General features: G+C 33.5%; 1 protein-coding gene across 5 annotated transcripts in view; it reads left to right on the top strand.

Moving 5' to 3' along the window:
• Window positions 1–18323, top strand: part of Nrx-1 (Neurexin 1) — a 962813-nt gene extending 944490 nt beyond the window's left edge. For all 5 annotated transcript variants that reach the window (XM_081730243.1, XM_081730244.1, XM_081730241.1 and 2 more), the window contains 4 exons: window positions 2338–2588; window positions 3993–4110; window positions 7422–7586; window positions 9813–18323. In XM_081730243.1, coding sequence (XP_081586369.1) covers window positions 2338–2588; window positions 3993–4110; window positions 7422–7586; window positions 9813–10402 — 1124 coding nt within the window. In that variant the 3' untranslated portion in view covers window positions 10403–18323. The remainder of the gene's footprint in view (window positions 1–2337; window positions 2589–3992; window positions 4111–7421; window positions 7587–9812) is intronic.
• The last annotated feature ends 322 nt before the right edge of the window (window positions 18324–18645 follow it).

Genomic DNA, 18645 nt, shown 5'->3' with positions numbered 1-18645 from the left:
TTATTTTTGTCGAATTTAACTTGTTAAACTTATTATTAGATACGAGGTAATTTTGGTAGCATTGAAGTCTGAAGAATGATCTCAATTTTAATCTATATATAAAAATGAAAGTCATTATGATTGTGACTTCGCACTGCTTAAACCACCCGTCCGAACTCGGTCAAATTTTCAACGTAGATGTGGTTCCGGCCTGGAATATTTTTTTTATCATTTCACTTTGATGGTGCAACTTAGGAGAGTGGGAGGAGTGAGATATTTCAAAATGATCGAAAATGACCGATATTAGTGTTGAATCCATAGTTTTCGGGCTCGTTGAGGCGAACAGTGATACTTTCAATGCCGTATAAATACAGATTCAGTCCCGCAGTTTGGGGGAGGGAAAGGGGATATATATACAAATGGTCGAAAATGATCGATACTAGTGCCGAATCCATAGTTTTCGGGCTCACTGAGATGAACAGTGACATTTCTGATGCAGTTTCAATCCAAATTCAGCCCTTTATGTCCAAAACGAAACGTATTCTTCTTGTGCGAAGAACGGGTATTCTACTATTATTCTAGAGTACGTTTGTTTTATCTTGGCACGCTTCCGGCCTAAAGGATGAATCTGTCTGCAGCGCGTTCTTGCCACGTTGCAGTTAAGTTACAAGTTACAATACACTAGGAAACACAGCAAAACACCATACCACTCACAAGTCACTGTAACACACTTGTTCGCGTGTGGCAAACTAAGCACTTCAAATACCCGCCAAATAGCAATAATCTCATTTGATGGGCTGGCTGACAACTAACGTCACCTAGACGACAAAGCCAATAAGACGAATATTGGATTAAAAAGTTCACGTGAGTGCTAGCAGAAAGTACTTTAAAAGCCAACCAAGTGCACTGGCGGGAAGCGTGCCAAGATAAAACAAACGTACTCTAATTTTGGGTTCTTTCAATTATTTAACAAAAACAATGACAAGGCATGAAACACGTGACTAACTTGGCCACAATTTTGATATCAGATTATCAGTGATATTTTTTTATATTTCTGTAGAAGTATTTAAACTTATAATACATATATTATGGGAAATTGGAGATTTTACAAATATTTGGCCGAGTGAGGCAAGTGGCCAAGTTACAGAGTTAGCCAATAGCAAACTTAACACGTTTAACTATAAGTGAAAAATGATAATAAAAATCATTAAAGAATATGCTTAGGTGTCGAGGAAATTGTCAGTAACTCGACAAGTGTAGGTTCACTAAGGTTCTGGTCATCGTACTGCATTGTCAGTCGCACAATGCGAGATACTAAATTTTTTACTTTGTGCCTTATTCACATTTAGCATGTGGTTCACTATTCCTAGCACTATAATTGCTTAATGAAGGAAGCATTAATGGGAATTGGGGGTTTCAAGATTGGAGGGCAGATCATTAACAAGATCAGTTATGCAGATGATACGGTTATTATAGTTAGAACCGAAGAAGAACTACAGGAGATGACTGACAAAATAATTGGCACCGGAAAACTATATGGAATGGAAATCGACATCAAAAAGTCGAAAATCTTGAGAATATCCCGAGGAAACGCGCCCCTACGGGTCACAGTAAAACAAAGAACTTGAGGAGGACGAGAATTTCAAGTATCTGGGAAGTATTTTGACAAGAGACACTTACTGCACCAAAGAGATTAGGTCAAAAATTGCCATAGCCAAAGAAACATTCAACAAGAAAAGATCACTCTTAACTAGCAGGCTCAATATTGGACTTAGGAAGAAGTTGGTCAAGTACTATATCTGGAGCATTGGACTGTATGGTTCAGAGACTTGGACATTACAGTAGTTAGAGAAGAAATATTTAGAGAGCTTCGAAATGTGGTGTTGGAGGAAGATGGAGAAGGTAAAATGGACAGAGAAAGCAACAAACGAAGATGTTTTAAAACGGATAGGAGAGAAGAGCACACTTCTAGCCAGCATCCTTCGTAGGAAGGGCAATTGAATTGGACACATCTTACTAAGAAATTGTCTTCTTCATACCGCCATAGAAGGAAAGATGGAAGGAAAGTGAAGAATAGGAAGAAGAAGAACACAACTGATTGATGATTTGCGAAGCAGAGGAAAATATTGGGAGTTAAAAGAGGAAGCTGAGGATCGAAAAACGTGGAAGAAACATTTCCAGGCTTAAATCTAACATTGAAAAAAAAAAATCTTCAGTCCCAGGGCCTGCCGAAAGGCAGAATACTTAATAATAATAATATTGTATTAATAAATGCTAATGATATTGTAGAACTTTTACAACATCAGACATATTTCTGACATATTATTAAAATTTTATGTATTTTTTCTTTCTTTTCAGGTCGACAGTTGAATGTATTCAATAGTCAGTCTCAGATTCAGATAGGAGGAAAATGGAATCCAGTAAAACAACGCATTGATCGACCTTTCTCCGGCATAATGACAGGGTTGGTTTTCAATTCAGAACATCTATTGGAATTGGCAGCCGAAAAGGACTCTCGGACTGCTATCCGCGGTGATGTAACGCTTCTTCCGTCAATTCCACCTCACTTAAAGATTCGACATACGGAACCTCTTCAGCGAATGCAACAGGTAATCTCAAATGGATATGAGTCTGTCTGCGTCAGTTCAGTTTTAACAGGTGTATCAATTGTTACGGTCAGTTATTCAAAATCAAGCTATTCTTAATCTAAATCTAAAAGTTCTTCAGATTGAATGAATATATCTTTCGCCAAAAAATAATTATATCATAATGATGAAACCATAGGGAAGACAATTCACGTATTCATTATTAAAGTCTCATTTTTTCAACTTCCTAAGACGACACACAGAACACGTCAATGTATTTCGAGTAACACATCTTTTCCCCATCTTTAGAACAAGAAGGCAAGATGAACATAGGTGAAATTTACATTGCATATTATACACAGAAGTACGAAAAAGGAACATTAATACATTGTACAAACCATACAGCATACAAGCTTTCTACTGTGTCTTATCGTGTGAATTACAAGGAAACTGAACCAGGATTTCCACATACAAACCCTTAAGTTTTAACTTAAATGACTAGTAAACATATTGATGTATGATTTTCTGTATACCTAAATTATTGCTGGTTATTTAAGTCACAATATCACAAGGGGTCCAAAATGGAAAATTCTGATTTTTTAAATTTTATTTTATTTTCTAAAGTTAAGCACGGTCATTCGTTTTAATCATTCATATGATGTTAGAAAAGACACAGTAGAAAGTTGCCATGTTTTACAGTTTGTACAAGTATTAACAATTCCTTTTTTTATGTCTCTGTGTATAATAATGGTCATCATCATATATAAAAATTACATTACACGTTATACGTATTTACTAGAATTTAGAGTTTCAAGTATTTTACTTAGAAATATCTTGAGTTTAATAATAATTTCTATTTTAACAAAAAAAAAAAAAAATTAAATCTACGACTCACGTTATACTGGCTAGGCTAAAGGAGACGCTGATGTTGAAGAATGAATAAAATGGTGGAATAAAGAAAGTAGGAGGAAACAAGAGAACCCCGAGAAAACCCACGCACACGGTGTTTGTTCACCACAAATCTCACTTGGCGCGAGCTGGGAGCGAACCAAGGACACTACGATTTCTATTTATATTTGCTGTATGTATTTATTCTTAAAGATTGTGAGTACATTTTGTGTGTGGTAATTGTCAGCTTTCAAATACTGTACAAGCCGATAGTTGAAAAACATTTAAACATACTAGTTCGTAGGAGAAATTTGTGGTTTGCTTATTTATTTATTTGGTTGTATCACATATACTAATGAATACTACGGTGTACTGACCATTGAATCCAGAATTCTAATAACTGTTAAATATTTTGTGGTTATAATACGTCTTGTATTGATACTTGCGATAAAAGCTTTATAAAGTTAACGTTTCTATGTTAAGCATGGATTTTATTATAAAATTGAATTGTGTGCTAATCCTAGTTCATGTTTGTCTTAGACTCCAGCATCAGGGTACTCAGGAGTGATGGATGACCTTGTATTCTCTGGAGCTGGCTCCGGATGCAATGCTGACGATGAGGATGAATGTACTCCAATATTTGAACCTGGAGGATCAGGTACGAGTAGATATTCTGTCAAACGGTGCTTGGTTTCCAAATACAACTTAATATATTTGAAAAGAAATCTGAAGTTTCTTATTTTTATTTTATATTTATGGTGTTGGTTGATGTCAGTGATGATGCTAGAGGGGGCAATGGGGGTCGCCTCCAGTGGCATTGTGTGCCCCTCAACCACTACCCAGACATATTGTGTTGAAGGTAGGTCAAATAATATTAAACTATTTTCAGTATTCAAAAACAGTGGCCTCCAAAAAATTCCTTATTTGTCTCCCCCTCGTCAAGAAAATAAAGCTGGCGTCATCACTGGTTGGTGTAAAGTTCAGTGTCTCTTTTATAATGAGGCTATATGAGACGTGGACCTGTAGCTTAACAGAGAATCCAAACTACATAAACTCCCACCGGAAACCAAACGCGCGTGTGCGTATGCTAACCATATATAACAGAAACCAAAGGCTCATATGTTAACTACATAGCCACTAAAAAACTAGCCCTTATGCAGAGTCGTTTTGACGTATGATTAGCGCCAAACCAAGGTTTGATTAACTCATTGTCATCAGAAGTGTATTCAGAAACTTTGGTCAGCACGTAGTAGTTGACTAAGTTAATCACATGTGACTAATTAGTTTAGAGCAGAGGGTACACTGGTAAACCCACAATAAACTTACATTATGAGAATACAAAGGCTATTAATTACCTGTCTTTCTTTCCTTTCATCTCATCGGGCGAATCAACAATGGAGCAGCTATTAAGGCGAGTCCTCTACAATAGCAGAACTATTTCTTCAAGTTAACACTGAGAGATGCGTAGAAAATTTCCAGTTTTCTGAGGGATATACATACAACTGTTCGATAAATTATCTTCCCTTATAATTACAACATAATCCTTCTCTTATCGCTAATATTAATTGAGTCCTACTTGCTCCTGCCATAAATATATCCCTCACAAATAAACAAGTTAATTATAATCCGATTTCGTAACTATTTATAAGTTGTTTTGATGTCAAACCACAAAGAACACATTTCGAATTTATATTTCATATATTTTCATATTCACAGGCATGAGTGTAGATTTCTGTAGTTGCCACATTTATTTTTCTCAAACGAGGTATTGGGGTTATATTAGTTAGCAGACTCTGAATACGAAAAAGTACACCTTCTTAGTACAGAGCTAATACGATTCTAATCACATGACTAACACTTGATTAACGAATTCTTTCTGAATACCGCCCCAAGCGTTTAGTCTTCGGATGATCTTTCTTTCCAAGAACCCACTTTATCCGTACTTTTTGTTGCAACGAATACCGTAAGGTTTATAGTTCGTAAGAAGTCAGGAGAACTTATTAATCATATAATCATCATACCTACCTTAATTCTAATAAATTAGTAATAATTATACGAATTTATCACACAAAAAAGATACAGGGTTACAATTCATTCCTATCAACTAAATCTTATACTGTACAAGGTTTAATGTTATTAGCACACATCTGATGTATTTATGTAAGATTGCGAACTAATTTCATTGTTTATCAGACATTCGATATAGCTATGACTGTGCTGTCAGAGGCATTGCTTTTACGTGAAATTTCTTACGTGTGCATAAAAGTTTCAAGAAAATAAAAAGAAATAATATGTTAATGTTCATAAATTATCTTGTTGAATAACAGGCTGCATATGTCCACTTGGTATTTTCACGTTCAAACACAAAATACATAAAATAAATTAGTCTTTTGAAAGTAAATTTTATATTTTCTTTATGTTTCCAGTGTTTATAATTATTAAAGCATTAATATTCATATGTTGAATGTTGATTTTTTTTACGTTGTACGACGTGTGTCCAGAATATAAGTTTCGATGGACTGTAAAATGAAAGACGAACAAACAAACAAACAAACAAAAAAAGCTGTTGGTCACAAAACTTACTTTTCAACAAATGCACCATCCTTGTTGATACATTTATCGTAACGCGGCACCAGCTTTTATACGCTTGTGTCAAAAAATTCTGCCGCAGTGGTTAAGAGTTGGATGAGAAGGACATCCTGTCGATCTCAGAAGACCATATGTTGCACTTTTCGGGCAGACAGTGTTTGTTTAAATTTGGTCTTGATGGTCAAACCGCTACATCGCAAGTGCATGGACTGCTGGTTGGTTTCTAGCGTCATATAGAACACGTATGTTTCGGTGACGACGTAATCAAGGAACTATAGTATAGGAACTATAAATTTAGTATCAAGGACGTATAGTATATATATACAATAATATACTACAGGCATATAATTTGAAGTACTCACCAACTACCTTCTAGAACAATTGTTGCAGAAGTACCGCAGGATTCTGAAACATGGATATTTGGATATAACACATAGCAGTTCCTAAATAAAGTTTTGACCCGACTATTCTAGGTGACATAGTTTTGGAGCTATGGACATTTAAAGGTCATTCTTTCACATTTTCCGCAGCCTATAACTCCGAAAGCAAGCATTTGTGCACCTAGGTTGGTCTATACTTTTTGTCTTATCTTGGTGTCAGAAATCACCTCCCAAACGTTGTCGGCGTTGTTTTGAAACACCCTGTATATATACTTTAATGGGAACACCTGGAGTTGGAAGTCGGTCAAATGTATGGGTTGGTAACGGTCAGGCGGTGACCGCAGCGCTGAGTTCATAATAATTATGTATTAAGGCAAACTCCACATTATGTGAGAAACAAACTGAACAGGCGCTATTAGTATAAAATGGGCAATCTTTCTTATTTCCAAATAGAGCAAACTCTATGGAAAATTTATTCTTGACTGTTGTAGAAGTTTCTTTTTCTTTCTTGATAATAAATTTTATTTTTTTATTTATCATTTTTTAAATATTTGATTAACGTTGAAGCTGTTTAAAATAATTGTATCAATAATATTTGGTAACGATTAAAATATGTTAAAGTTTGGTGGAAAACATTGCTAAAACCCACGTAGAAATGATAAAACACACACACATACACTTCACCTATACAACCTTTCACCTTGTAATGAAATCTATAACAACTCCACAGATTCAACATGACAACACTTAAAATATCTGTGTGTTACAATCTAACATTTGTTACCTGTACCATCCAAACTCAATATACCCTCAGTAACTTTCAAAATAACAAATGCACTTAGCTATAGAAATAACCTAGTGAAGTTTTTTTTTGTGTGTGTGTGCGTGTGTGTGTCAATGAAATTTGTAATCATCATATTTATTAATAATGTTACTGTTTGTTGTTTTTAACAACACTAATAGAATAATGATAACGTTCTCATTTTCTTGTTTCCAACAGGTGACGATATAATTACTCCCGTCTATGTGCCTCCAACACGTCCTCCAACTTTGCCTCCGCGAACAACCCCTGAAATCGATACAAAACAATGCGGAGACGATGAGGATTGCCTACAAGGTTCTGGAGTAGGAGATTTGACTACAGAAACTGCTTCCTCCAGTAGAGGTATTAATGTTATTAATTTCAATGAAACCTTAATAGTTATTGACAATACGTAAACTTTTATTTTTTTCTCCTAAACAAAGGTTGGTAGACAATATGAAAGGAACAAACTTCCTGTTTATATTTACTGCTGGTAATTTTGTGAGCTGATGTGATAAACCTTTCTTAATATTGTTCAATATTTTGATCTTGGTCTTCTACGTCCGGTTTTAGTACTTTGTTCTTGGTCTTCTACGTCCGGTTTTAGCACTTTGTTCTTGATCTTCTACATCCAGTTTTAGTACTTTGTTCTTGGTCTTTCAGTCTGGTTTTAGGACTTTGTTCTTGGTATTCTAGTCCGGCTTTAATACTTATTCTCAATCTTCTATGTCCGGCTTTAATACTTTGTTCTTGGCCTTCTACGTCCAGTTTAAGTATTTTGTTCTTGGTCTTCTACGTCCGGCTTTAATACTTTGTTCTTGGCTTTCTACATCTGGTTTGAATATTTTTTTTCTTGGTTTTCCATGTCCAGCTTCAATACTTTGTTCTTGGTCTTCTATGGCCGACAGAACATTTTTGTTGTGTTCTGTTTACATTTACAAGTAAGAAACCTCTCAAGTCAGTCCAGCTCTGGATACATTCATGTTCAAAGTTTTCTGCTACGTGCTTGGTAAACAATCAGTCTGAATTGATTCATTTTCATTAAAGGTGCGTGGTGTTGCAATAGTCGTCGTGTCTTTCCTAAGCTAGCAGTATTGTATTCTTTTTTCAAATATATGTACAAGTTCTTTCGTGGTTATCTTTTTTGATTGATTTGTATGGAGGTTATTTGTCAACAGTGAGGCTATATAGGACGTGACCCCTGCAGTTTAAAGTGGGATCTGAACCACTGTAGTGCCTTCTAACCTGGAATCAAACCCGGGGCCTTGTACAGCAAAGGCACGCACATAGTTATCTTGAATATTCCACATACCGGTATATATATGTAAAAGTTTAACAAAAGTATTATGTCTTGTGATCTTTGATAGATTGTCCATATATCACTTAAATATAAATATGATACTAAATTACATTAATAAACTGTTCGATATTTGCTATTTCTTTCAGGATTTTTATTTGGTTTCTCCTTTTGTGTTTTCAAAACGATGGTGATCGAAAGGCTCCATTTTCTTTATTATCAGTATACTGTATTCATTCATTCATTTATTTCATCTTTTTAGTCATACATATTGCACGATTACGTTTTTGTTATGCGTCCATCTTACTTTTTGTTCATTCTTATAACTGCAGAACTAAAAAACCCACGAAGTCCAAATGTGCACAGTTATACTAAATATTGTTAACGATATTTATAAACAAAGACTTACCTAATTGAAGTGTGTTGTTGAGAAATAGTGTTCCAAAAGCTAATTCATTTCTTAACTAATCTTACAGTTTGGATGTCACTGTTACGTGTAGAAATCACGCAACATAATTTGCACTATTGGACTGCATAATAGGCAGTGGTGCCCACCCCCCCTTATGTCCATGACGCACCCCCCCGCAATTGTCTATCCATAGGTATTCTTCCATGAAAAAAAACTTTTCGATTAATTTTACCCCCCCCGTCAAACATATTTATATAGATTTTTAACCCCCCCAAATATTTCAATGACGCAGTTTGCGTCATAGCCCCCCCCTTGTGGGCACCCCTGTAATAGGAACATGCAATCCAGCACTTCTTAAGCATCCCTTTTGCAATTATATTTAGAATACATTCGCCACTTCACTTCGTGAAGCGCAAACATCTGTCATCAATAAATTCAGAGTTATGGTATCATAAACCAGGTGTTGTAGTTATTGTCATCTCAAGTTCGCATCTCAAATTAGATCAGGGACACGGTGGCTCAGTGGTAGAGCGCTTACTTCTTGTGTATGGGGTTCCTAGTACGATTCCCGGTCAAGTAAGTTTGTAGTAGACAACATCGTGTCCATGGGTTTTGTCAGGGTATTCCTGTTTCCTCGTACATCCTCATTCCACCGATTCTTCTATCATCATTCATTCGCCTTAATTACGCGTCTCCTTTAGCCTAAAAAGCATAATCGTGGGACGCTAAACTGAAAAATGTGTTTTCATTTTCAAATTAGATAATGTAAAAGTCATCCTCTTAGTTTCGTAACAGTGTATTTTCCTCCTATTAATCTATTTTCTTCACGTATTCTTTGATTTTGTCTGCTACTCATTATATAATGTCTTACTCTTTGTTTCAGAGCCCGGAAGCTCTTCCACAATCTACAAATCTTCAAGTACTGCTATCGAAGCGAGTAGTACATCAGAAGAACCAGGAACAACACTCACAGAGTCCAAAAGTACGAGCACCTCCTCAACCACGAGTCACTCAACCACATCAAAACATGAGTCGACCTCCTCCTCAAAATCTACCTCAACGAGTACATCCAGTACAACTAGCACGACTGAGTCCCCGCCCCCTCCGCCCTATCTTCCCTATCCAACGTTCCGTCCACCTCCACGAGACGGCGACATCCGAACGAGTGGCAAAAGTCGCATTTCGTCAGAAGCTGCAGAAAATGCTGCTCTTATTATTGGTATCATTGCTGGAGCTTTGATAGCAATTATCTTGATCATTCTTATTATCTTGAAGTTCAAGAATCGCTCTGAGGGTTCCTACAAAGTAGACGAAAGCAAGAACTATCAGTTTGCGCAAGGACCTGGCCCTAATGCAGCCCTCCTCAACGGAAGCCAGTCACAAATGAATGGAAACGTCAAGAATGGAGAAAAGTGTCCTCCAAAAACGTCCAAAAAACGTGACATAAAAGACATCAAAGAGTGGTATGTGTAAAATTAAACAAAAAAAAGTAATATTTGTTGATATATTCCAGGACTGTGTTAGCTCCGAACCTATTAAAAAGACAAAAACTTAACAAAGAGTATCAAGGAGCTAACACACAACTATTATTACATTGGCTGTACAAAAATATACATTTTTATCACGCACTGTTGATTTGTTTATTTAAATATGTGGTGCTGTGCCAAGACTGACAATTAGTGCCACAAAAAGATTAGTGAAGTAAAGACAGCACAAGTTATTAATTTAAAAAAAAAGTGTTAACGTGTGGAGTAGGATAGTTTTGAAAGCAAGAAGAAGTAACATACGTGTATAAATATGAAATGCACAGAAGAGGAAACTATTTGGTCTTGATAGAACAAAAAACAGCAAAAGACTCCGAGCCACTTAGCCAATTACATAAGACTGATCCTTTTAAGTATAAAGCAAGCAATGAGAATTAGTTCGATGAGAACTCAACAATATCAAAAGACGAATGATGAAGTTCCCTTACGAGCTTGGAAAAATTGAAAAACATTACCTAAATGAATATTATATCAAAATTACAGGTAGAATTTTTACACTTACATAAAATCCAAAACAGAATACTGAACTACCTATAGAGCATTTTAAATTATATACAATTCCCCAAGTGTTTCATGTATTTTTACTAGTTGAATTTTCAATAGTACACGACATACATTTAATAAACAAGTAATAATCATTAAATTAAACATCGTTACAAAATTAGGAGAACTTCAGGTCTTGTTAATATTTGAATCAATCGTTTTGAGATCATGAGTCAGAAAATAGCATTGAGTACAATTGAGCAAGTTTGCATTGAGTACAATTTTTGTTCCTACCAATTGCTCTAAACAAGTTGTTTATTTCGTACAATGGCAAGTAAACTCTACTTACTCAAACAAAGGTCGATCATTTCATGTCTAGCAGGAGTTCGAAAAATTAAACAGGTTTTTGTTCAATTTTTTTCTTAACTTTACTTTTCTGACTCATGACCTTTTAAAAATTACTGATTCATTTATATTGTTAAAAATTTTTCTAAGAGAAACGTTTAATTTTAGTTTCCCTTAATGTATTTGAGATTACATTCATGTAAAAGTACAAATTTTAGTTTTAAAAGTTCAGCTAAAACATATTTAGTAGCACGTTTATTGAACTTATAAATTTATACCTTAAAATTACAATCAACAGCATTTCCAAATTTGCTAGCGAAATTCATCGTTCGTATGATTAGGAGTGAAAAAGCTTTCTCTTCTTTCTTTTCAAACGAGTAATTTATTCATAAATCAAATGCAACAATTTCAAATTTTAAAAAACTCAAATTCCATATTCACCACCCTAATTCAAGTTAAAAAGAAAAAACTGTTTACTCATATCCTCCATATCTTCAGAGTTTATCTGTTAGAATTGCATTTTTTTTTTCTATTTTACATATTAACTTGTGCGTTATTTTAATTTCACAATGACTCAAAGTGAATTGTAAAACACAGTTTTTTAGTAATTAAGTTTAACATATATTAACCATCTAACAGTATTTGTCTTAGAGTCTCTACTCCTAAACAAAAAAAGCAATCTAGAAAACGAATATTAAAAATTTCTTGTTATTATTTAAATATGAAGTATGGTATTAGAAAAGTATGAAGATTTTACTGCAAAACTAACTAACTAAGTAAATAAATAGAAACAAACTATCTTATACAAGTGGCATCTACTTGCGTGTGTGTGTATGTATAAATATATAAAATTATGAACATTTAATCAATGTAGGAGGTGATTAAAAAAAAAAAAAGAAAAAGTGTTGGGCATCAGGAGAGATATTGGTGCTGATATTGTATGGGTCTTTCAAGGAAAATTATTCTTTGGAAAGAACTCAACTAAAATAAGTTATGTTGGCAATAACCCCATATGTAAATGATGGAACTTTATCCTGTATAATCATGCCTCTCCAGTTTTTATCATGTTGCGACTTCATAGAAGAAAAAAAAAAAGAAGAGGAAAAGTGATTCTAGTGTGCGTTTAATAGTGTGTGCGTGATTGTGCGTGTATTTAGTGTGTGAATGAATTTAATTACAAAACAAAATAAATAAATAAATAAATAACAAGAAAAAATATAAAAGAACCCATTGTTATTCTGTGTGCAACGAGAGGATTTTTCACACAGCTGGTAAAAATAAATATTTTTACCAGTAGTTGAGTTGTGGTTTAAAAAAATACATATTATAAATTAAAAAAAATAAGTATATAAATATTGTTTTCTCTGCTACAATACAAAGCAGAAATAACTTCTATTTTCGAAAACAAACAAAATAGTACTATAAACAATTATTAAAAAAAAGAAAACATTATTAACATTTACTGTCATGTTCCTTGTAGGTGCAAGTGCGCAGCTAGCTTTTTTTGTCTACCATTTAAAAAAAATAAGAAAGAAAAACCTTCCACATATTGAGATAAAACCAAAAAAAAATCATCATTATAAATTAACATGCTCATTTTGTGCACACTGCCAAAAAAGATATACATATAAATAAATATATATCTATATTAAGCAAGCTTTCAAACTATTATTAATGGGGAGCTTCAAAAATTGTATTTTATGATCATAATTATTAAAAAAAAATTGGGTAACTGTCTTGGCAAGAACTACTTATACTCTGTTCATGTTTTACGATATTAAAATTGTATGTTATAGAAGATAGAGTGAATGCACTTGTCAAAAAAAACTAGCAAAATTTTTCAGCGCATAAAACAAAGTATCCCATTACTTGCGTTACATACATGTATACTTTCAATCATTGTGTATTGTGCCGGACTCTCACACGAGTCAATTTCAGCCAAAGGTATATTGCACCAGATTCTCGCGCGAGTCAATTTCAATCATTACACTTAAGTTTCATCTTTTTACCGTATTTTTGTAGTGTTCTCTATACATTATGTTTTTCTATGTTTAAAACAAATAAAGTTTTTGTAGCTTAGGCTTTTTCTCCCATAACAAAACACGTACTATACACAGAATTCTCTCCAAAAGAATATAAATAGAATGTAAAGCACATAATATGATTGAAATTGATTAATGCTCGTAATTTGTGCTACCGATTCGAAATATATATATCCTAATACCTGAACAAATTGAACAATTGGCAAAAATGTTGTCTAAGTACTGTTACATAAAACTCTAATTCATTTATCAATTATCAAGTACGCCTCTGGTGCAAGCCTGCTTTGATCCCAGGTCAAATGAGTTTATAGTTTACAACATCGGATTCGTTTTATTCTTCCTTTTTGGTGGGAGAGGGGAATCTCACGCTTTCTTCCTCATTGCATTAACCGTGGAACGTTCTTTAAATCATAAAATGAATTCTTTAGAAAGATGATGGTATCAATTTAGACTGAAATGTAAAATAAGTCATTTTTGTGGAATGGCTGCTGAAAGTGCGGCACTTTCATACCATATAAATACTATTGTCAAATATATTTGGAACGAATTGGTCCATTTGGATATAAGAGAATATTTGTCCGAAAATGGCCGGAGTATACTGCCTTCAAAACACAATCGAGTTTAATGATTGGCTACTTTTTAAAAACTTTCTGTTTTTAAAATAAATAAATAAATAAATAAATATGGCATGAAAATCAAATTGTCCTTCTATATAGAAAGCTAATAGTTTCCTACAACTCTCTTTAAAATCGATTTAGTATTATTCAAGCTGTCTAAAACTCTCAAAATCGTAATTGCAAGAGATTCAAACGTAGACGTTTTAGTTCCGTAGGGACAGCTCGGTTGTTTAACTAAGATAATCCAGCCTTTTAACTTAGTATCCACTATTAATACACCTACGAGAATTAATTTCCATTTAAAAACCTATTTAAATCAAATAAGTAAGGGAACGATTTACATACTTTGCAAACATACCATTTTCATAGTCCTTCTAAGGACCAAAATTTTACAACGTTTTATAAATGTACAAAATAAATTATACAGAAAAAATCAAAATAAGTTTAATAAGAAACTTCAATGAACTAAGTATCAATTATTTTGCTCATTTACTTTGTATCAAGAAAATGCACTTTCGTACTTTTAGGAGAGGATACAAATGAGAAAATAGATACAGTATACTCACTCTTGTTTATTATGTTGACCTAGATTTTCCATAGAAGAGAATTATGAAAACAACCATAATTATTTTCCTCATCTGTAGTTTATCCAAGGAGTAATAAAATCCTACTTAAATAGAACACTCCTTTACAAATTTGCCTTCAAAACCAATCCAGTGAAACGAAATATATTAAAATATAGTGTACACAAAACTTCAAGCCCATTATGTGTTCGATCGATTTTACGAAGCAAATGCTTAGCCACTTTTTCACGAAATTATATTTAAAGTTGCAGGTGACTCATTAGGTCTTAAATATGGGTACATGTATACATTTTATACATATGTTTACATTGTGTATATATATTATTATTTTCTTAAAATTTTAGACAAATAGTAAATTTTATTTGTGATTTTACCTAAGTGAGCGTAAGGGAACCGTAGCTCAATTGAATTTAACTTCTTTTAATTTATGAGTTTGAGCTTGAAGTTTACTTAGCTTAGATTTTACACTTTGGTTGTACTTTCAGCTGCTCTTTTAAAAAGTGAGTTTATTTAATCGTACGAAAAGGTAGTGGCCAGCAATTCATGTCTATCAATATAAAATATTCAATTGAGTATTCTATAATGCTCATAACGGAAGTAAGTTTTAAACTTATCTAGAAAGAAAGAAAAACCTACTCATATAGCCTACGGAACTTTATGTTCGAAATCATTTAGATCTTCATAAAAGATTCTAATATATTAAATTTAATGATCTATTGGAAACTTATTAAATTTAATGATCTATTGGAAACTTATTAAATTTAATGATCTATTGGAAACTGTACCCAAAGGAAAACTGAACTCACATAAAATTATTCAACTGCAGATCGTGTAAGTCATTTGATTAATCTAGGCATTGATCTTTTATCCCAGAATTTAAGGCGTTGGCAAAAAAAGGTTTTAAAAAATACATGTGTTAATTCTAATAACCATCCTCTCTTTTAAAAAAAAATTTGAAATTTTATCTGACAATTCACGTGTAAATTTAAGCATTCTACTTAATATTCATAAATTTAGTAGTTCTGGTATTATGTTTTCACTAACTTTTTAAATTATCAAAATTTAGGCTTAAATATACAAGTATTACGATCGGAATACTGCGAACCCTGGAGAGAAAAATAAGCTCAATATAAGTTGGTTAGGGGCCGCGGTGGCTCAGTGGTAGAAGAGTTTCACCTCTGGTGCATGGGATCCTTGGTTTGATTCCAGCTCGCGCCAAATGAACTTTGTGGTGGACAAACACCGTGTATGTGGGTTTTCTCAGGGTTCTCCCGTTCCCTCCTACTTTCTTCATTCCACCATTTCATTCATTTCTCATCATCATCGTCTCCTTTAGCCTAGCCGGCATAACCGTGGGACGTAAAACTTAAATATTTCATTTCATTTCGTAAGTTGTCATCGGAAATGAACTATTTCCTAGACAAACTCAAGCACGGTGAGACAGACATAAAGCCTATGGGTCCACGTCTACCTATCTTATTCAGATCTTGGTGGTCAATACATTGAGAATATTAAAGAAAAGCATCATTTTAATGATGCATTGTCTTTATACATAGAAAACCAACAATTATTTAAATTACATTTGGGAGTTGACATGCGGCGGAATACAGGCACTTTCGGAAGCGATCTATAGAATTTCAGACTAACAGACACAGATATAATCCTTTATATCAAAATTCCTTACACAGGGATTTTTCTGGCACTATCACATAGCATTTTAGCAATTATGGAATGATATTTTTGATGTTAAGGTCCAATAGGCAAGTTGTCAGATTTCTATATACCTCTACTTTGACTCTACAAGTTTTACTCAAATGCTATACATCAAAAAAGGGGTTCGAGAAGCATTGAAACGGTCTGTGTTATAATTTAGTACAGGAATGTTGCGGTAAAATGTCTTTGTCTTTTTAAGTATCATTTGAAACACATGACTGCCACTTTGGAAAAGCTTTTCTTATTTATCATCGCTTTGGTTGTACAGTTTAAACATGCACATACGATCTGATACCAGCAACGATCAAGAATATACCGCGGAATCGTAAATATGTAGGCAAGTATCATAAAAATTAATGATAATACGTGTTTTTCTATAATACTAAAAGTTTAGTTATTACAAAGTATATATTATTTCAATGTGGTTTGTTTTTATTTCTGCGCTGTTGCAATTTGAAAAAAATAATATTTATACATATTGCATCATAAAGTATTAGGTGATTATGTTATATCGCTCTGATTTAATCTCGTGGTTCAACTTTTATACCCGAACTGTTAAACATTGAAAACAAGTTGTGAAATGAAGTGATACATATGTATGTTTCCACTTAATTACCAATTAAAATTCGAGGAAATACGCAAACTTGTCATTTTTTTTCTCTTGAGGTGTCTTTAAAGTGTTAGATCGAACCCCATTATTTGACATTCCTTAATGGGCTGCAGCAAAATTTAATAAATAAATAAATAAATAAATAGCAATATGTAGACTTGCCAGATTTCTGAAGCTCCAAACCGAGATATTCTTAATGCCAATATTTTATCAAAAATTCTGGTGATAAATTCTCAACTTAGCAAGACATATGCACAATGAAATTTTTGTTGTTCAGCTCATCATTAAATGTGCACGATCTTCTAGGCATTGTAACCAACTGAAACATTCAACTGTTACTAATACTCTATTACAAGCACAGTATAAGATGACGACTCAATGTACAAGTATATATACCAACTCGCAGTGCTTAAAAATGTTGCCAGATCGTAGATTTAAAATGTCACTAGATCACAATGGAAAAAGCGCTAGAAGTTGTTAAATAACTTTGCGACTAAAAACTTAAACTTCCCCGTCAGACCGTGACTAAACACGAAACCGGCTTGGACGCCTGGACGACCCCTCAAAACCGAAATTGACTCGATCAAACCGGAACGTCTGGCAAGCCTAACAATATGTCATATGAAATATCACCCTATTATCAAAACAATATTGAATTCAACAACATTGATTAAGTACTTTCTGAAACGTTTTTAAGTTATCATATAGGTACGATATTTCCAATCCTTCTGAACAAAAGAATGACGATTTCTCTGACAGTATCGACTAAATTTAGTAGAATTGAATATTCAGTTTAGCAGTAAAATTTACAGGATACTTACACTAATAGAAAGCTACTTAGATGCCTTTCCAAAATAAAATATAATAAACATTTTCGATTATTTGTATCTTGTTAGGCAGAGAAAGACAATTTTTTTTTAATTTTACCACAAAAATTGGTGAGATGTGAAGATAATTTTCTATTCGTACCTTAATTTTTTTGGTTCACTTCTCTTTCTCTTAACCTGACGAAAGATTTTAGTAGCGAAAACCTCTTTTGTTTATATATTTACTTTCTTTCTTCATCGCAAAAGAGTAAGTATCCTTTATTTTGCTTTGTGTCTATTTTACTAAGTTTTCAGCATAACCGTCTCTTAGTTGGATGTAATGTCTCTTATAGTTCTTGTCAAGACAGAATCGGGTTAAAATATCTTTGGAATACATATTTTAGATTTTTTATACATTTTTGCTCCCTTTAAAACACCCTGTACACTTACTAGACTAAAAAATTACCTGGTATCACTTAGTACTGTCTCCTCTTGTCACAAACCCTTCAACAGTTTCTGCCTGCTTCACATTTCAAGCTGTAAGTATTTCAAAAACAAAAAAAGTTGCATCGTAAAGCAGAATATCTTAACTGGCTGTATATACACACTACATTGTAAATGTATAAAGAAAATAAAGAATTTATAATAAACAGTGCTTTATCTTTAAAGAAAATATTATATATTCGAGGGTAAGTCGCAAAATAAATTTCCCCTGGCAACTATGCATAGAGGTGTTTATGCAGGACAAATACTGTACTGCGAAAATTAAAAGATTATTTTTTCACGTAAGATTCAAGGACGTTGATGCATTTATCATACCGCTTTATAAGGCTTAGAGATCCCTCTTGGAAAATAATGTGTGGTCTGCACACTAAAGAAAAGTCACGGCCTTCTTCACTTCATCATTGGTTCCAAAGTGACTTTCGATCTGTCTTCATTTCATCATTGGTTCCAAAGTGACCTTCGATGAGG

The sequence above is a fragment of the Thermobia domestica genome, chromosome 11 (genome assembly GCF_964235325.1).
Source record: "Thermobia domestica chromosome 11, izTheDome1.hap1.1, whole genome shotgun sequence".
NCBI classification, from domain to species: domain Eukaryota; kingdom Metazoa; phylum Arthropoda; class Insecta; order Zygentoma; family Lepismatidae; genus Thermobia; species Thermobia domestica.
Note: the sequence above shows the minus strand (reverse complement) of the source record. Positions and strands in the feature narration are given on the sequence as shown.